The sequence below is a fragment of the Stenella coeruleoalba genome, assembly GCF_951394435.1.
Source record: "Stenella coeruleoalba genome assembly, chromosome: 5".
In the NCBI taxonomy this organism is placed as follows: domain Eukaryota; kingdom Metazoa; phylum Chordata; class Mammalia; order Artiodactyla; family Delphinidae; genus Stenella; species Stenella coeruleoalba.
The window spans coordinates 138,897,970-138,911,218 of record NC_137150.1 but is presented as its reverse complement, the minus strand read 5'-3'; the positions used below and the strand labels follow the sequence as shown (position 1 = coordinate 138,911,218).

Genomic DNA, 13,249 nt, shown 5'->3' with positions numbered 1-13,249 from the left:
TCCAGCACACGTGTCCAGGATGGCCGTGGTCATTTTAACTCGGTCTGTTGAACTCTTTTACACACTGAAGTTTGCAAATCATAGGAGCTTTCATAGTAAAAGGGAGCCAGCTGGGGTTAAACATTAAGGTCTGGCTCAAGATCCAAGAGACAGGCTTGAAATTCTTACTGGAAAAAGTCAACACACTGTTGACCTCCTCAGACCCTCTCTGTCAGGGGTGTTTCCTCCCCTGCTGGAGAAAGCGCTCAGCGTGCCAGCTTCTGTCATCTGAGCCTTGGCATAACAACTTTCCTCTGATCTTGCACAGAGGCAGCCAGCGATCCCCAGGGAGGGCCTGTTTAAAGGACGGGAGGCCACCTCTCTGGGGTTGGGGACAGAATCAAGAAAGAGAGCGGGTGATGTTGTGCCCTGCCTGCCTCTCGTGTCCCTTAATTCAACCACCAAGTTCAATGAAGTGATGCCTGCACTCGCCTAAAAGCCCCAGGCTCTCAGCAAAATGGCAGCCATAGGGCTCATTCTTCGCTTCTACGGGGTGGGGGTGGGGGTCAAATTTCCCATGGAGTTTCCTACCTAAGAAAGACTAAAACTCTCTCCTCCAGGGGAGCCCAGAGAAAAGTGTGGGGTGTGCACTGTGAAGAGATGTAATTTAGGATTGGAGCTACACAGAAGAACCTTCCTTACTTTAATAATAACTTTTAATTTATCATAGAGTACTTACATATATGTACACACACGCATATATATCATGGGTACTTTTGTTTAGCATGAGGCTAATTTTTAAATGAGCACCTTTACAGTGGGTTGAAAGAAAAAGAAACAATAGTCATATATTGATAAAGCAAAAATCCTGACGGTGGACAGAAAACAGAACCTTGGAATGATCTCATCCATGACCCAACCCCTTTGTCATGCAGATAAGACACTCAGGATAAGGACTCGATAAAAGGGTCAAGGGCGCTCAGAGCAGGAAAGCCCCAGGGGCTCTCACTCATGTCTTTCTATTCTGCCATGTTGGGTCTCCAATCTGGAAGAATCCTTCTGGGGAAGTTACAGCCCACGTCTTAAAGGAAACAGGGAACCTAGGTGGACACCAAGCCTTACTGAAGGGTGTGGGTGTGATGGTTCAAGGTGAATGGCAGATTTGCAGGCGAGGATAGGTATATTATACCTGAGAACCCACAAATAGTGACTAAGGAAGGTTATCTCCAGGGTCAACACAGCTCGCCTTCCTCCCTACGTTCCTTCACACACTACATGCACGTAAGGGCTGCATGACTGGATTTACTGTGTGGTTTTAATCTCAGCTCCGAGCTTGCCTTTTCCCATCTGTGAAGACAAGGAAAATAGTATTTCCCAGATGCTCTCACAGGAATGCTCAGAGTTTTAAAAGGGCGCATAGAATTTCTCAAAACCAACTGGATGACTACAAAATATCACCACCAGCATGGGCAAAGCGTGCTCCTGACTAGAAGGCACACAGGAGATCTCTGAATCCATAAAATAAATGATAACCATCGCTCACTCTCCTGTCCTGTGGGCTCTGGGACAGGGACTGTCCTAAGTGCTCTCGGTGTTTTAACCCACTTACTTCTCACAATAACAACTACCCTATAAGGTAGGGATTATTACTATCTCAGTTTCCCAGATGAGAAAACTGAGGCACAGAGAGGTTTTCACTTGCGTAAAGTCACACCTCAAGTAAGTAGGCAAGCTGGGGGTTGAGGCCAGGCTGTCTGGTGTCCAAAACTGTGAATAGTAGTACCTGATGAGGCTGGGTCAGGAGGTGGGGCCTTGGAGAGTTTCCATTTCAGTAACCCCTGATCCTGACTGCTCAGTAATTTGGGAGCGTTTCTTTATTTTTTTTATTTTTTTTTTTTTTGTGGTACGCGGGCCTCTCCCTGTTGTGGCCTCTCCCGTTGCAGAGCACAGGCTCCGGACGCGCAGGCTCAGCGGCCATGGCTCATGGGCACAGCCACTCCGCGGCATGTGGGATCTTCCCGGACCAGGTCAGGAACCCATGTCCCCTGCATCGGCAGGTGGACTCTCAACCACTGTGCCACCAGGGAAGCCCTGGGAGCTTTTTTTTTAAATGCCAATTCCCAGACTCCACACAGACCAAGTAAGTCAGAACCTCTGGGGTGGGGCCTGAGAATCAGCAAACGTGTTAAAGCGCCCTTGACAGGCAGCCAAGGAGAGGGAACGTCTGCCCTCTGCTCCTCCCCACCTCGTTTTACGGGCAAGAAAACTGAGCCCCAAAGGCCAGTGACTCGTCCAACATCACACAGCTAGTGCCAGAGTTCCCACCAGGACGGTCACTCCCACCACTCTTGTCTGCTCTCGAAATGACCACATCCCACAAAACTCAGATCATACCAGGAATCACCACAGCCTACAAGGTGCTCACGTGTCCGAAAAATATGACTTCACTTTCACAATTCACGGCCTACACACTTGTAAGTATGTAGAGAAAACAATCCAGACGACCAGACAGAGGACTGAGGGACCTTAGCTCATGGTAGGCATGATGGGGGCCTTCACCTTCTAGCTGTATGTACGTCTGGGATGCTTCAAGTCTGTGTTACCTCTATAATGGAGAAAATAGAATTTTCAAAAAAAATTAGCCTGCGACCTTTCAATATGCTTTTCTTTAAAGAATCAGTGTGTGTAATACAACCTTTTGGCTTGAACTCACTAGACTTCCTAAGCTGCCAGTATTATTCTTCTTTCAGGGACTTGAAAGGATTATTCCGGACACGAACACAAATTCCTTGCACTTTCAGGAATGAGTGGCAGGACTGATGCTTTTGTCTGATTCCTGAAGACGCTTGAACAAGCACAGCCTCGTGCATCTTCAGCTCTTTGTAAACGTGGCTTTGCTTCTACAAGCCAGCTCTCCCAGCCAAGGCAGGAACAAGGCTTTCAGATACTAAAACCTGCATAAAACACACACAGGCAGCCAGCCACCAGCTGCTCTCGATCTTGATGAATAATTTAGAAACAAATTACCCTTCTCCAAAATGAGTCCAATAAAGTCAGACTCATTGCAACACACCCCTAAGGCTCTCCTCTGTGAAACTGTCGTGACTCCAGCTGCCATAATTAAGGCCACTCACTTCACTGGTCCCAGGCTAAGAAGAATTCAGCTGAATCAAACCCCATCACGGGAAACCGAATGCCCCTTGCCCTTCCCCTAAAAAGAGAAGCTTTGCAGGCAAGCTAATAACCAAATCCATTTCTGTGAGGCATCATCATAGACCAGAGCTCTTCGCTGCATTATTACCTTGTTAAGGTGTGTGGTTTAAACAAATCCATTCCATTTGGTGCCAATGGAACTTTTTTCAATCTTCCCTTTCAAAGCCTGGACCATACTTTGTCATAGTTAAATTGCTTAAAAGCAAGCTGGGTTGGCTCCTTGGAGAGCTGGCTGATTCCAGGCTGGAACAGGGGAAAGGTGAAGACAGTTCGGAACATCTTACTGAGCCAAGTGGAAGGAGATGTGGGGATATATGTACACATATAGCGGATTCACTTTGTTATACAACAGCAACTAATACACCATTGTAAAGCCATTATGCTCCAATAAAGGTGCTAAAAAAAGAACTAAGAGGGACACATCGGAAGTACAGCAGAGCCAGCTGGAAGGGATTCCCACTGGCCGAATCTGGAGGAATCTGAGCGTCACAATGAGTAACGATGGAAATCAATCATAATGTATTGGACAAAACTGCGTCCATACTAAAACTGTAAAGATTTTTTTGAAAAAATAAGAAAAGGAAGAAAAGAAATGCCTCTTCTTTACAGAACAATGCCAAACTAATAAATATAGAAAAATGATGGAACCAGAAAAATCTCTCTTTTACAACCACTATAGAAATAAGGGATTCAGGCAATGACTTATCCATGAATGCAAATGTTATTATGTGATAGACAGTCAAGAAACAAGATAATCACACGGTACTTGTAGATCGGATATTAATTATAAAGGCCAAAAAGGCACCTTTACAATGGAGAAATCTGGGGGACACCACCTTACCCAAATGATCAAACTTATTACCAATAATAGAGAAAATTGGCATCACATGCCCACATGACATTACCCATGTCTTGCCAAAAATATTTAACCTCAGTCAAAGTATGTTGGGAAAATTCAGACAAATCCATATTGAAGGGTATCTTGCAAAAATGGTCTGGATCCTTCAAAGATGTTTATATTGGGAAAGACAAAAAGTGGGGGAACCGCTGGACGTTAAAGGAGACAGAAGAAGACCTGACAGCCAAAGGCAACGCATGGCCTTTACCTGGATACTGGTTTGGGGGAAAAAAATCTAGAAAGGACAGTAGGGGAAATTTGAATATGGACTGAATATTGTATAATAGTATTGTATCAATGTTAAATTTCCTGACTGCCAACTACATTGGGGCTATGTAGAATGGCCTTGTTCTTATGATACACATGCTGGGGTATTTAGGGGTAAAATGTCATAAAATCTCCAACTAAATCTCAAATGATAAAGAAAGGAAGAAAGGAAGGAAGGAAGGAAGAGAGGAAGGAAGAAGGAAAGAAAGAAAGAAATTTTAAAAGGAGTGAGGGAAGGATGGAGGAAGGAAGGAAGAAAGGAAGGAAAGAAAGGAGGGAGAGAGGAAGGGAAAGAAAAGCTAAGAGAGAAGCAAACATGAGAAAATGTTAACATCTGTTGTATCTAAGTGAAGATACATTGGTATTCATTGTACTATTCTTGCACCAACTTTTCTAAAGGTTTTTTAATTGTCCAAAATAATAAGAAAGCAAGCTAGGTTTGAATTCTAGCTTCATCTTCATATACAGTCTTGGTAGGAAATCAGCTAAAATCCTTTGAATTTAATAAGCTGAAATAAGTTAACCTCGACTTAAAACCAAAGAAAACACAGATTTCTGTGTCCTTTACCCTCAAAGACACTGATATTCACCAGAACCAGGTCAAAGCTCTGGCAGGCTGAGTCCCCATTCCTAATGGCAACAACCAGCTGGTGCCTGTACAGATGCTCCGTGTCGATGGGGATGCTGTTTGGTTCCCAGCAGGCCCCTGCACTCTGTCTTCTACCTGACATGTGGATTCACTCATGCTTTAATTTCTGTTGTCTGCCTGGTCTCTGGAGACATCTGAGTTGGAGACAAGGGCCAGACATCAGGAGTGCAAGCTTGTGATGGTACTGCAGTGGGGATCAATCCCTGCAGTGCAAAGCTCAGGATGACTGGTGCTAACCACAGCTTAGGCTCTAAATGGCTTTTTACAGGTTCACAGAGACATCATCTCTTATGCGGTGAATTGTCTGTCCCCAAAATTCATTTGTTAAAATACTAACTCCTGGTGCCTCAGAAGGTGACCTTATTTGGAAACAGGGTTGTTGCAGATGGAATTTAGTTAAGATGAGGTCATAGGGTGGCCCCTGATCCAATATGACTGGGGTCCTTATTAAAAAAAAAGGAAATATGGACATGAGCCACCCACACAGGGAGAACATCATGTGAAGATGAAGGCGAAGATCAGGTGATGCAGGGTCTACAAGCCAAGGGACACCAAAGATTGCCAGCCAACCACCAGAAGCTGGGGGAGAAGCTTGGAACAGATGGGTCTTCAGAAGGAACCAACACTGCCCACACCTTGATCTTGGACTCTTAGCCTCCACAGCTGTGAGAGAAACCATGTCTGTTGTTTAAGTCCCCAGTCTGAGGTTACAGCAGCCCCAGGACACTCACAAACCTTCCAGGGCTGCCCCCAGGGGGAGGGCAGAGGGGACGGGTGAGCAGATTCTGGAGACACACTGGCGAGGCCACCTCTGCCATCGACTATCAACGTGGGCAGGTTCCAAACACTGTGTCTCTGTCGCCTCATCTTTACATCAGGAATAACCACCGCATCCACTCATAAGAACGTTGTGTAATTTGGTTAACATTTGAGAACTGCTTAAAACAGTGTCTTTAAAGAGTAGATATATGTACATGTATAACTGGTTCACTAACACAAAATTTTAAATCAAGTATACTCCAATAAAATTTTTTTAAAAAATAAAGTGAAACACTGATTTTGGGGGGAAAAACACATCTTTACTTAATAAGAGCTATGTAGTACTGTTTTTTATTTTTATTATTGTTATTATCAATCTTGCTATGGCTGTAACTTTATTCCAAACTTTGGAAGATCTAAGTAGAAGTGTTTTCATAGTGGGAAGAGTTTGGGACCAAGGGAGAAGTTCCTCCTGGCTTTGGGATCCCTTTGTGCCATCAGCATAAGACCTGGAATGGAGTGTAGTCCTTCTCTGGGCCTCCCTTCCTTTCCTCTTCTGTAAAATTAAGGCATGAAACTCAGCCCCCGCCCCTGTGCTTTCTAGTTGGCCCAGGTGGCCTTCGAGGTCAAGCAGGTTCAGAGGCCCCATGAAGGTTTGGTCAGTTTGGTGTTTCCCAAGGACCCTGCAACAGATTTTCTTCAGGATTTAAACTTTAAACTTATGTCATTTTGTGAAGTTAAAAAAAAAAAAGAAAAAAAACATAGACCTGGTACTTTGAGATACACTGTGGATTTGCTGGGTAAAAAATTGAGCTCTCCTAATCCCACTAAGATTGGAAGGAATCCTTGAGAACGTGCATGACCTCCTCAGATACTGAAAGAGCTCACTTTCTTGGCCCAGGGGATGGGATCAGACAGGAACAATGAGTGAAAGCTAGAGAAAAACATTGAATTCAAGTATTTACATCTGAACTTGATGCTATTTTATAAGTAGTTGTCAAGATTCTCAATGGTTTCCATATGTAAGTAGAAAAGAGAGAAGCACTTGAAGATGGAGTTTTAAAAGTGAAATTACAAGGTCATGAAGCTGACACAAGTCATTTGTCTCCATTACCATCCCCACCTGAGATCAAGATCACCGTGCAATTCTCCTGGGCATCACTGATTAAGCAGCACAACATACAAAATGTAAAGCATGCAATAATAATCCACTTTGTATAAAGCAAAAAGTCTTCACTTACCCAAAGGAGGCTGAACCACAGTAAGATTTACAGTTACAGACTCGTGGACATGCAGCCGCTTCATCTCAGCCACACACGTCACAGTGCCATTGCCCTGCGGCGTCAGAGCCAGAACGCTCACTGCACTTTGAAGGTCCTCAGGCTCCCGGACGGAGTAATAGCTCGAATGGCTCACCGGAACCCCAATCTCCCAGGAAAGACGTGGGAGCGGGGTCCAGCCCAAGGCGCGGCAAGTCACATTACAAGGCTTATCCTCCATGACTACTAGACTGCCTTCAGGAATGAACAACCGCCCCATAACTAAAGAAGAAAAGAGAAATGTTTGGAAGGAATGATCATGCTTCTCGGTGATAGATGTCTTTAAAATTTTCCTTCAGATCACATTGCATGAGCACTACCTTCCGAGCACAAGTTGACTGTGTCTGTATCTGGAAACCTTAACTCAGGTTTGATCTGTGTATTTAACTTATACCTGTCAGGTTCACAGAAGAAGGGGAGGTGGCTCACGAGAAAACATAGATTCCAGAGAAAATGAATAAATAAAAATCAGGATCCAAGGGAATATAAATTACATGGGAAAGAGAGGGCGGATGTGCCCACCATGGAGGGCTGCACAACGTCTGCAGTGGAGTTGCAGACTTGCCCTGGGCTGCCCTAGGAGCCAAAGCAAAACGGGAAACAACCTTTACATTCTTTTCATCGTAAGGAGAACACATCTCAAAGTTTCATGGGAAGCAAGTCTCTCCTGGCCTTTGGTCAGTCAGATTCATTTTATTTTTGAGTCACATTTTTAAGGATAATTTCCTATGATAGTGCCTTAAAATATTTTTCTAGGTACAAATTAAATAAAAATCTAATCTAATTATAGAAATAACTACCTTAAATTCTGTATCAGAATATATTACTTAGATCAATTATTTTAAAGTTTTTAGTAAAGACATGCTTGCATATGCCAGGGTTCACACCATAAATGACCCATCTGAAAATAGCACTTGTATTGTTAATATTACTAAAATAACCTGAGGATGGGCGCCGGTAAAAACACAGCATTAGCGAACTATATAGACAGTGAAACATTCAGATTAAAATACCCTAAAATTCCCTGCCATGTAATATAATGGAAAGAACACTGCACTAAGAATCAAAAGATCTGTTCTCGATATCGGCTTTCCCACAAACTTGCCGTCACCGTGGGTAAGTCACTGAAATGTTCAGGCTCTCTGTTTACTACCTGGTGAACAAGATGATTTAACAAGACCAGTGGTTTTCAAACATTTTGGTTTCAGTAACTTTTATACTCTTAAACACCACTGAGGACTCCAAAGACCTTTGATTTACATGGGTTCTATCAATATTTTCCATATTTGAAATAAGAATTAAATATTTGCTTATTTTTTTTCAAACATTTGTTTTAAAATAACATGAATAACCTATTACCTGTTAATATGGATTAACATATTTTTATGAAAACTATCTTTATTTTTAACCCCAAATAAATTAGATGACATGTGTTCTATTCATGCAAATCTCTTTAACATCTGGCTGGACTCTCGTATCTGCTTCTGCCTTCATTCTGTTGCGATATATTGCCTTCTTTGGAGTATATGAAGAAAATCTGACTTCACACGGATATATGGTTGGAATGGTTAGGAAGCTTTTCAGATAATCATGGATGTTCTTTGATACTACTGATACACCAACACTTGACAAGCAGTGGTTGCCTAACGGTTAGTTACACTGTGGAAACTGAAACCGTATTAAGGCACTTTCATGCCGTTACATTAGAATCCATTGCTCCAGATGGCATTTTGAATGGAACTTTTACCCTTGCACGATTTTGTATCATTATACATCAGTCATCTGGAAAACGCTGGTCCACTGTGTTATGCAGACCTTCCCAATGTACAGTGGGAAAATCCCTGTACACTCATGACAGTGAGTGAGAAAGGCAACTAAAATCTTAGTATTACCATGGAAACAGTCATGACCACAGAGACCACCCTGAAAGAATCTAGGGGTTGCCTGGAAGTTTCCAGACTAGACTGAGCTGGATCAGCTCTGAAAGCTCTTCTTACTCTGAAATGTTAATTTCCAGTTATTCCTTTCTTGAATAATGTCTTGGAGCAAGTAAAGCACCTTAGCTATTTCAAGGATTACTGTAAACGCAGCAGTGAAAAGGGAACAGATTTGTCCCCTCAGACTACAGGATCTTGTGTTTATTCTTTTTAGTTCATTCATTGTTTCATTGATGGAGAGGTTTAAGATGACAGAAACTGGGGGTAGGGGGCTGGTATTGCTTCAGTTAGTAACAGTTGATCTTGAACTCAAGGCTTAGTGGCCTTCAAAACACAAGAGATCTAGAGTTTGGTGTGTGATTAACTGGTGTATGGGCAAAAATACAGCAATCTGAAGCATTTCCTTTTTCAGTATTTGTGATCCACCTTTCCCACTGGCATTCACAGAGGTCATCCAGTGGCATGACAAGCACTTTACACAGGGTGATGGCTAGAATATTCATGTAGATTTTGGATGACTCAACATGGAGTTATATAAGTTCTCTTTCTTTTTCTTGTGGATATATGAGAAGGAAAAAAACAAACTTTAGAAAATTCACTTTCAAAATAAACTGGATGCTTCCTCTTTTTTCGTGGTTCTTTTCCCTTGAAGAGACCCTGTTGCTCAGAGAACTTCTGTTTCTCTAAGAGCAAAGTGCCATTCAGCCCAGTGCAACCAGGGTAAACGGATGGAGTTCTGTCTCGATCTATGGGTTCCTTCCACGTGACCTTGAGGAAGACTTTAACTTCCCTAGATTCTTGTTCTTCCATCTGTGTTAAAACCAAAAGCTACAGTAGTTACCAACATTTAAAAATGCATGTTAGGGGGGCTTCCCTGGTGGCGCAGTGGTTGAGAATCTGCCCGCCAATGCAGGGGACACGGGTTCGAGCCCTGGTCTGGGAAGATCCCACATGCCACAGAGCAACAAGGCCCGTGAGCCACAACTACTGAGCCTGCGCGTCTGGAGCCTGTGCTCCGCAACAAGAGGGGCCGCGATAGTGAGAGGCCCGCACACCGCGATGAAGAGTGTCCCCTGCTTGCTGCAACTAGAGAAAGCCCTCAGACAGAAACGAGCACCCAACACAGCCCAAAATTAATTAATTAATTATTTTTTTTAAATGCATGTTAGGGGTATTCAGACAACTTCATAGTTGCATCTTGGGAAAGATGCTATAAAACCACATGGATTTATGAATCTGATATGCCATAAGCATAGCAATAATAAGTCATGCCTTTAACCCTGTTTCCTTGATCCAGGGATGCCCTCCTCCTCTCTTGCTTCCCCACTTTGCCTGTTATCTACAGACCTTCAAGGCACATCTCATATGGCACCTGCTCTGTGGAGTCATCCTAGAAGCCTTCACTAAGTCTCTCATCTCCCTTCCCAATTTGAACCTTACATTGTCTCCCTCTCTTTGCACTTGCCAGCATCTACATCGCACCACTGTTATTCATGCACTTGCATTATCTACTCTTCTTGTAAGATTCTTGAGAGCAGGACTGTGTCTTATTGCATTCACCTTGAGTCCCCCTTAAATGCCTAACACAGTGGCATGCTCCTACTGGGAATGCAACAGATAATAGCAAATGACTTTATGGGCATTGCTATGAACCAGGTGCTGTTCTAAAGGCTTTATATAGACCTACTCATTTGATCCCACAACTGCCTATGATGAGCAAACTAGGACACAAGGTCATTAAGTAACATGTCCAAGGTCACACAGTTAGTCAGTGATAAAGCTGGAACTTGAACCTGGCAGTCAGGCTCCCACCTCTGTGCTATTTACCACTAGACCTCTCTGCCCCACCAGCTTCATTTGCAGTAACTTGAAACAGACAGGGCTTTGGAGTCTTCAAACCATCCCTAGTCTTGTTCCATCCGATCCTCATAGTAAACCTGTGATGTGGGCAGGGGAGCCTTATCCTCACTTTAAAGATAAAGAAATTGAGCCATTTCAGGAGTCACCAAGGTAGGTAACTGATGAAAACAAAACCAGAACTCATATCTTTGGTTCCTTGTCCTGTGTTCTTTCCTTTATACCACAAATTATTAGAATAATAATTTGGTCATGCAAACTAAGCCAATAATCCAGGTAGCTTCACAGAATCACTTATTTAGAGAATATCATTGTGCCCCTAATGAAACCACACAAAATTAAAGACACATAAAAGTAAAGATACAACAATTTGACTAAATTAAAAAATGCAAGTAGAAATAAGTAGACATGTAACTCCACCGAACATTATCAAATTTGATTTGATAGCAATATGAATATAGACCAAATCATTGGAAATTTCTCCTAAACAAACTAATAAACAGGCATAAGAAAAAATTTCAAAGACACAATGTAATCTGTTAAAAGAAATGCTGCTATAGAAATCAGGAACTCTAAAAGCTCCAATGCATCTACAAATAGTACATAATTACATTTTTAAGGAATGCAAAATGATTAAACTTTGATAAAGATGTTCTGAATCCTTGTATCCTTTTTTTTTCACTAAGTAGCATAATCTTCAGCACCTGAAAATTACCTTTGATGCCACAACAGCCCTATGATGAAAATGAATAAATGATAAAAGGAAAAATAAGTTATCCATTATTATAAATTTTGTTTACTCTTTTATTTTCTCTAAAAGACTTGGTAGGGCTTAGTGAACACACACCTTTTATTATAAGAACCACTGTGGGCAGGAAGAGTAATAGATTAGGAAAATTCAGCTGGAAAGAGGAAAAAGTTAAAACATGATCCAAAGTTGATAAATGATGTCAGGCAAAAAAATAGAGTCAAGTATATGAAAAGCTAGAAAAAGGGCAATGATCGTCAACTCTCTCTCTAAATCAAAGACAAGTGACTGCAACTGGCCCCAGAATTCCGGGATGTACTTCCAGAAAAGTTATTAGTACTGAAATTGGTCAGATGAAAAAGTGATAAAAGCTGCCTTTAATAGTCTTAATAAGAAAAAAAGTAAAGGAAAGGGAAAGGAAGGAAACGGAAGAGGAAAGGGAGAGAAGCAGAAAGAAAGAAAGTAGAAAGACAGTCAGTGAGGATGGGAGGAGAGAAATAAACACCTAAAAACAACAAACACTAGTCAGTTCAGAATAGCTCTAAGCATACCAGCTGAAGGCAAGTCCACATGTGAAAGAAGGAAGGAAGGCCAGGAAGAAGGGAGAGGGGGAGGGAGCATGGTGATAAGTAACAAAATATCCATCAGTTCAGAATAATTCTAAGCATAGCACCAACTGAAGTTCAACCCTATATGTCCCCATATACGACATGAACTTCAGAAGGTCCCTTCCAGCCCCCCGACATTTAACCCAGTGAACTCCAAATGCTCCCATTGGAGTCACCTGCATACACACCTTGGACAGAAAGAAAGGCAGATCCATCCCGGTCACTGTTCTGGAGGCTGCATTTGATTTGCCCTGCATCACTGAGTTGTACGTCGTGGATTATCATCTCAGAGATGAAGTTACCGCCCTCTTCATAACTCATGGCGGTGAAGCGGTCGTTGGTGATGATGGGCTCCGTGGGTGTGACGCTCAGAACCACCGTGCCTTTCAGAGCCCACATGATGAGCTTCCAGCCCTGCGAGATGGTGCAGTTGAAGCGAGCCTCCGAGCCCTTCAGCACCGTGACGTTCTTGGGACCCTCTATGATTTCATTGCTGGATCCACAAGCTAAAAGACAACCAATTTTTCAAGGTGGTGAGGGGATGACTACAGAAGTCGACTGTACAATGTAGCACTTCTGTGTACCAGTTGTGGCCACTGGGTGACCATCCCGTGGCTCAGATTCCATGTCCTACTGGTCTCAGTACCAGGTCTCCCAGTAGCTCAGGAGCTTCCAGTGGACAGGAAGCCACACCCATGTCCTCCTTTCCATGGCCCTCTCCCCAGTCCACAGTCCACGGAACTCCCAGTGGGATTGGGACTGGAGGGAGCAGTGTCCCTCCTCCACCTCCTGCGGGATGTTACCTTAAGTATCTGACCCCAGCCTGTCCAGAGAGCGACCACTAGCCTAGCTCTGTGACTTCGGGTAAGTTTTTCAGCCTCACCATGAAGTGAGAATTTTCCTCCCAGTGAAGTGGGAAGGACATGTGATTTCCACCTCAGAGGAGATCCCAAGGCTCAAAGGGGGAAGTGGAAAGAAGCTTCTCTTTGCATAGAGGGTGGAGACCCCAGGTTGC

General features: G+C 43.1%; 1 protein-coding gene across 1 annotated transcript in view; it reads right to left on the bottom strand.

Annotated features, from left to right (window-relative positions):
* The window catches only part of IGSF5 (immunoglobulin superfamily member 5), a 43,082-nt gene that overhangs the window by 19,528 nt on the left and 10,305 nt on the right, over window positions 1-13,249 (bottom strand). Inside the window, exons 3-4 of the mRNA XM_079922762.1 lie at window positions 12,423-12,740; window positions 7,007-7,306 (exon numbers count right to left, since the gene is read on the bottom strand). Of these exons, the coding sequence (XP_079778888.1) occupies window positions 7,007-7,306; window positions 12,423-12,740 (618 nt within the window). The remainder of the gene's footprint in view (window positions 1-7,006; window positions 7,307-12,422; window positions 12,741-13,249) is intronic.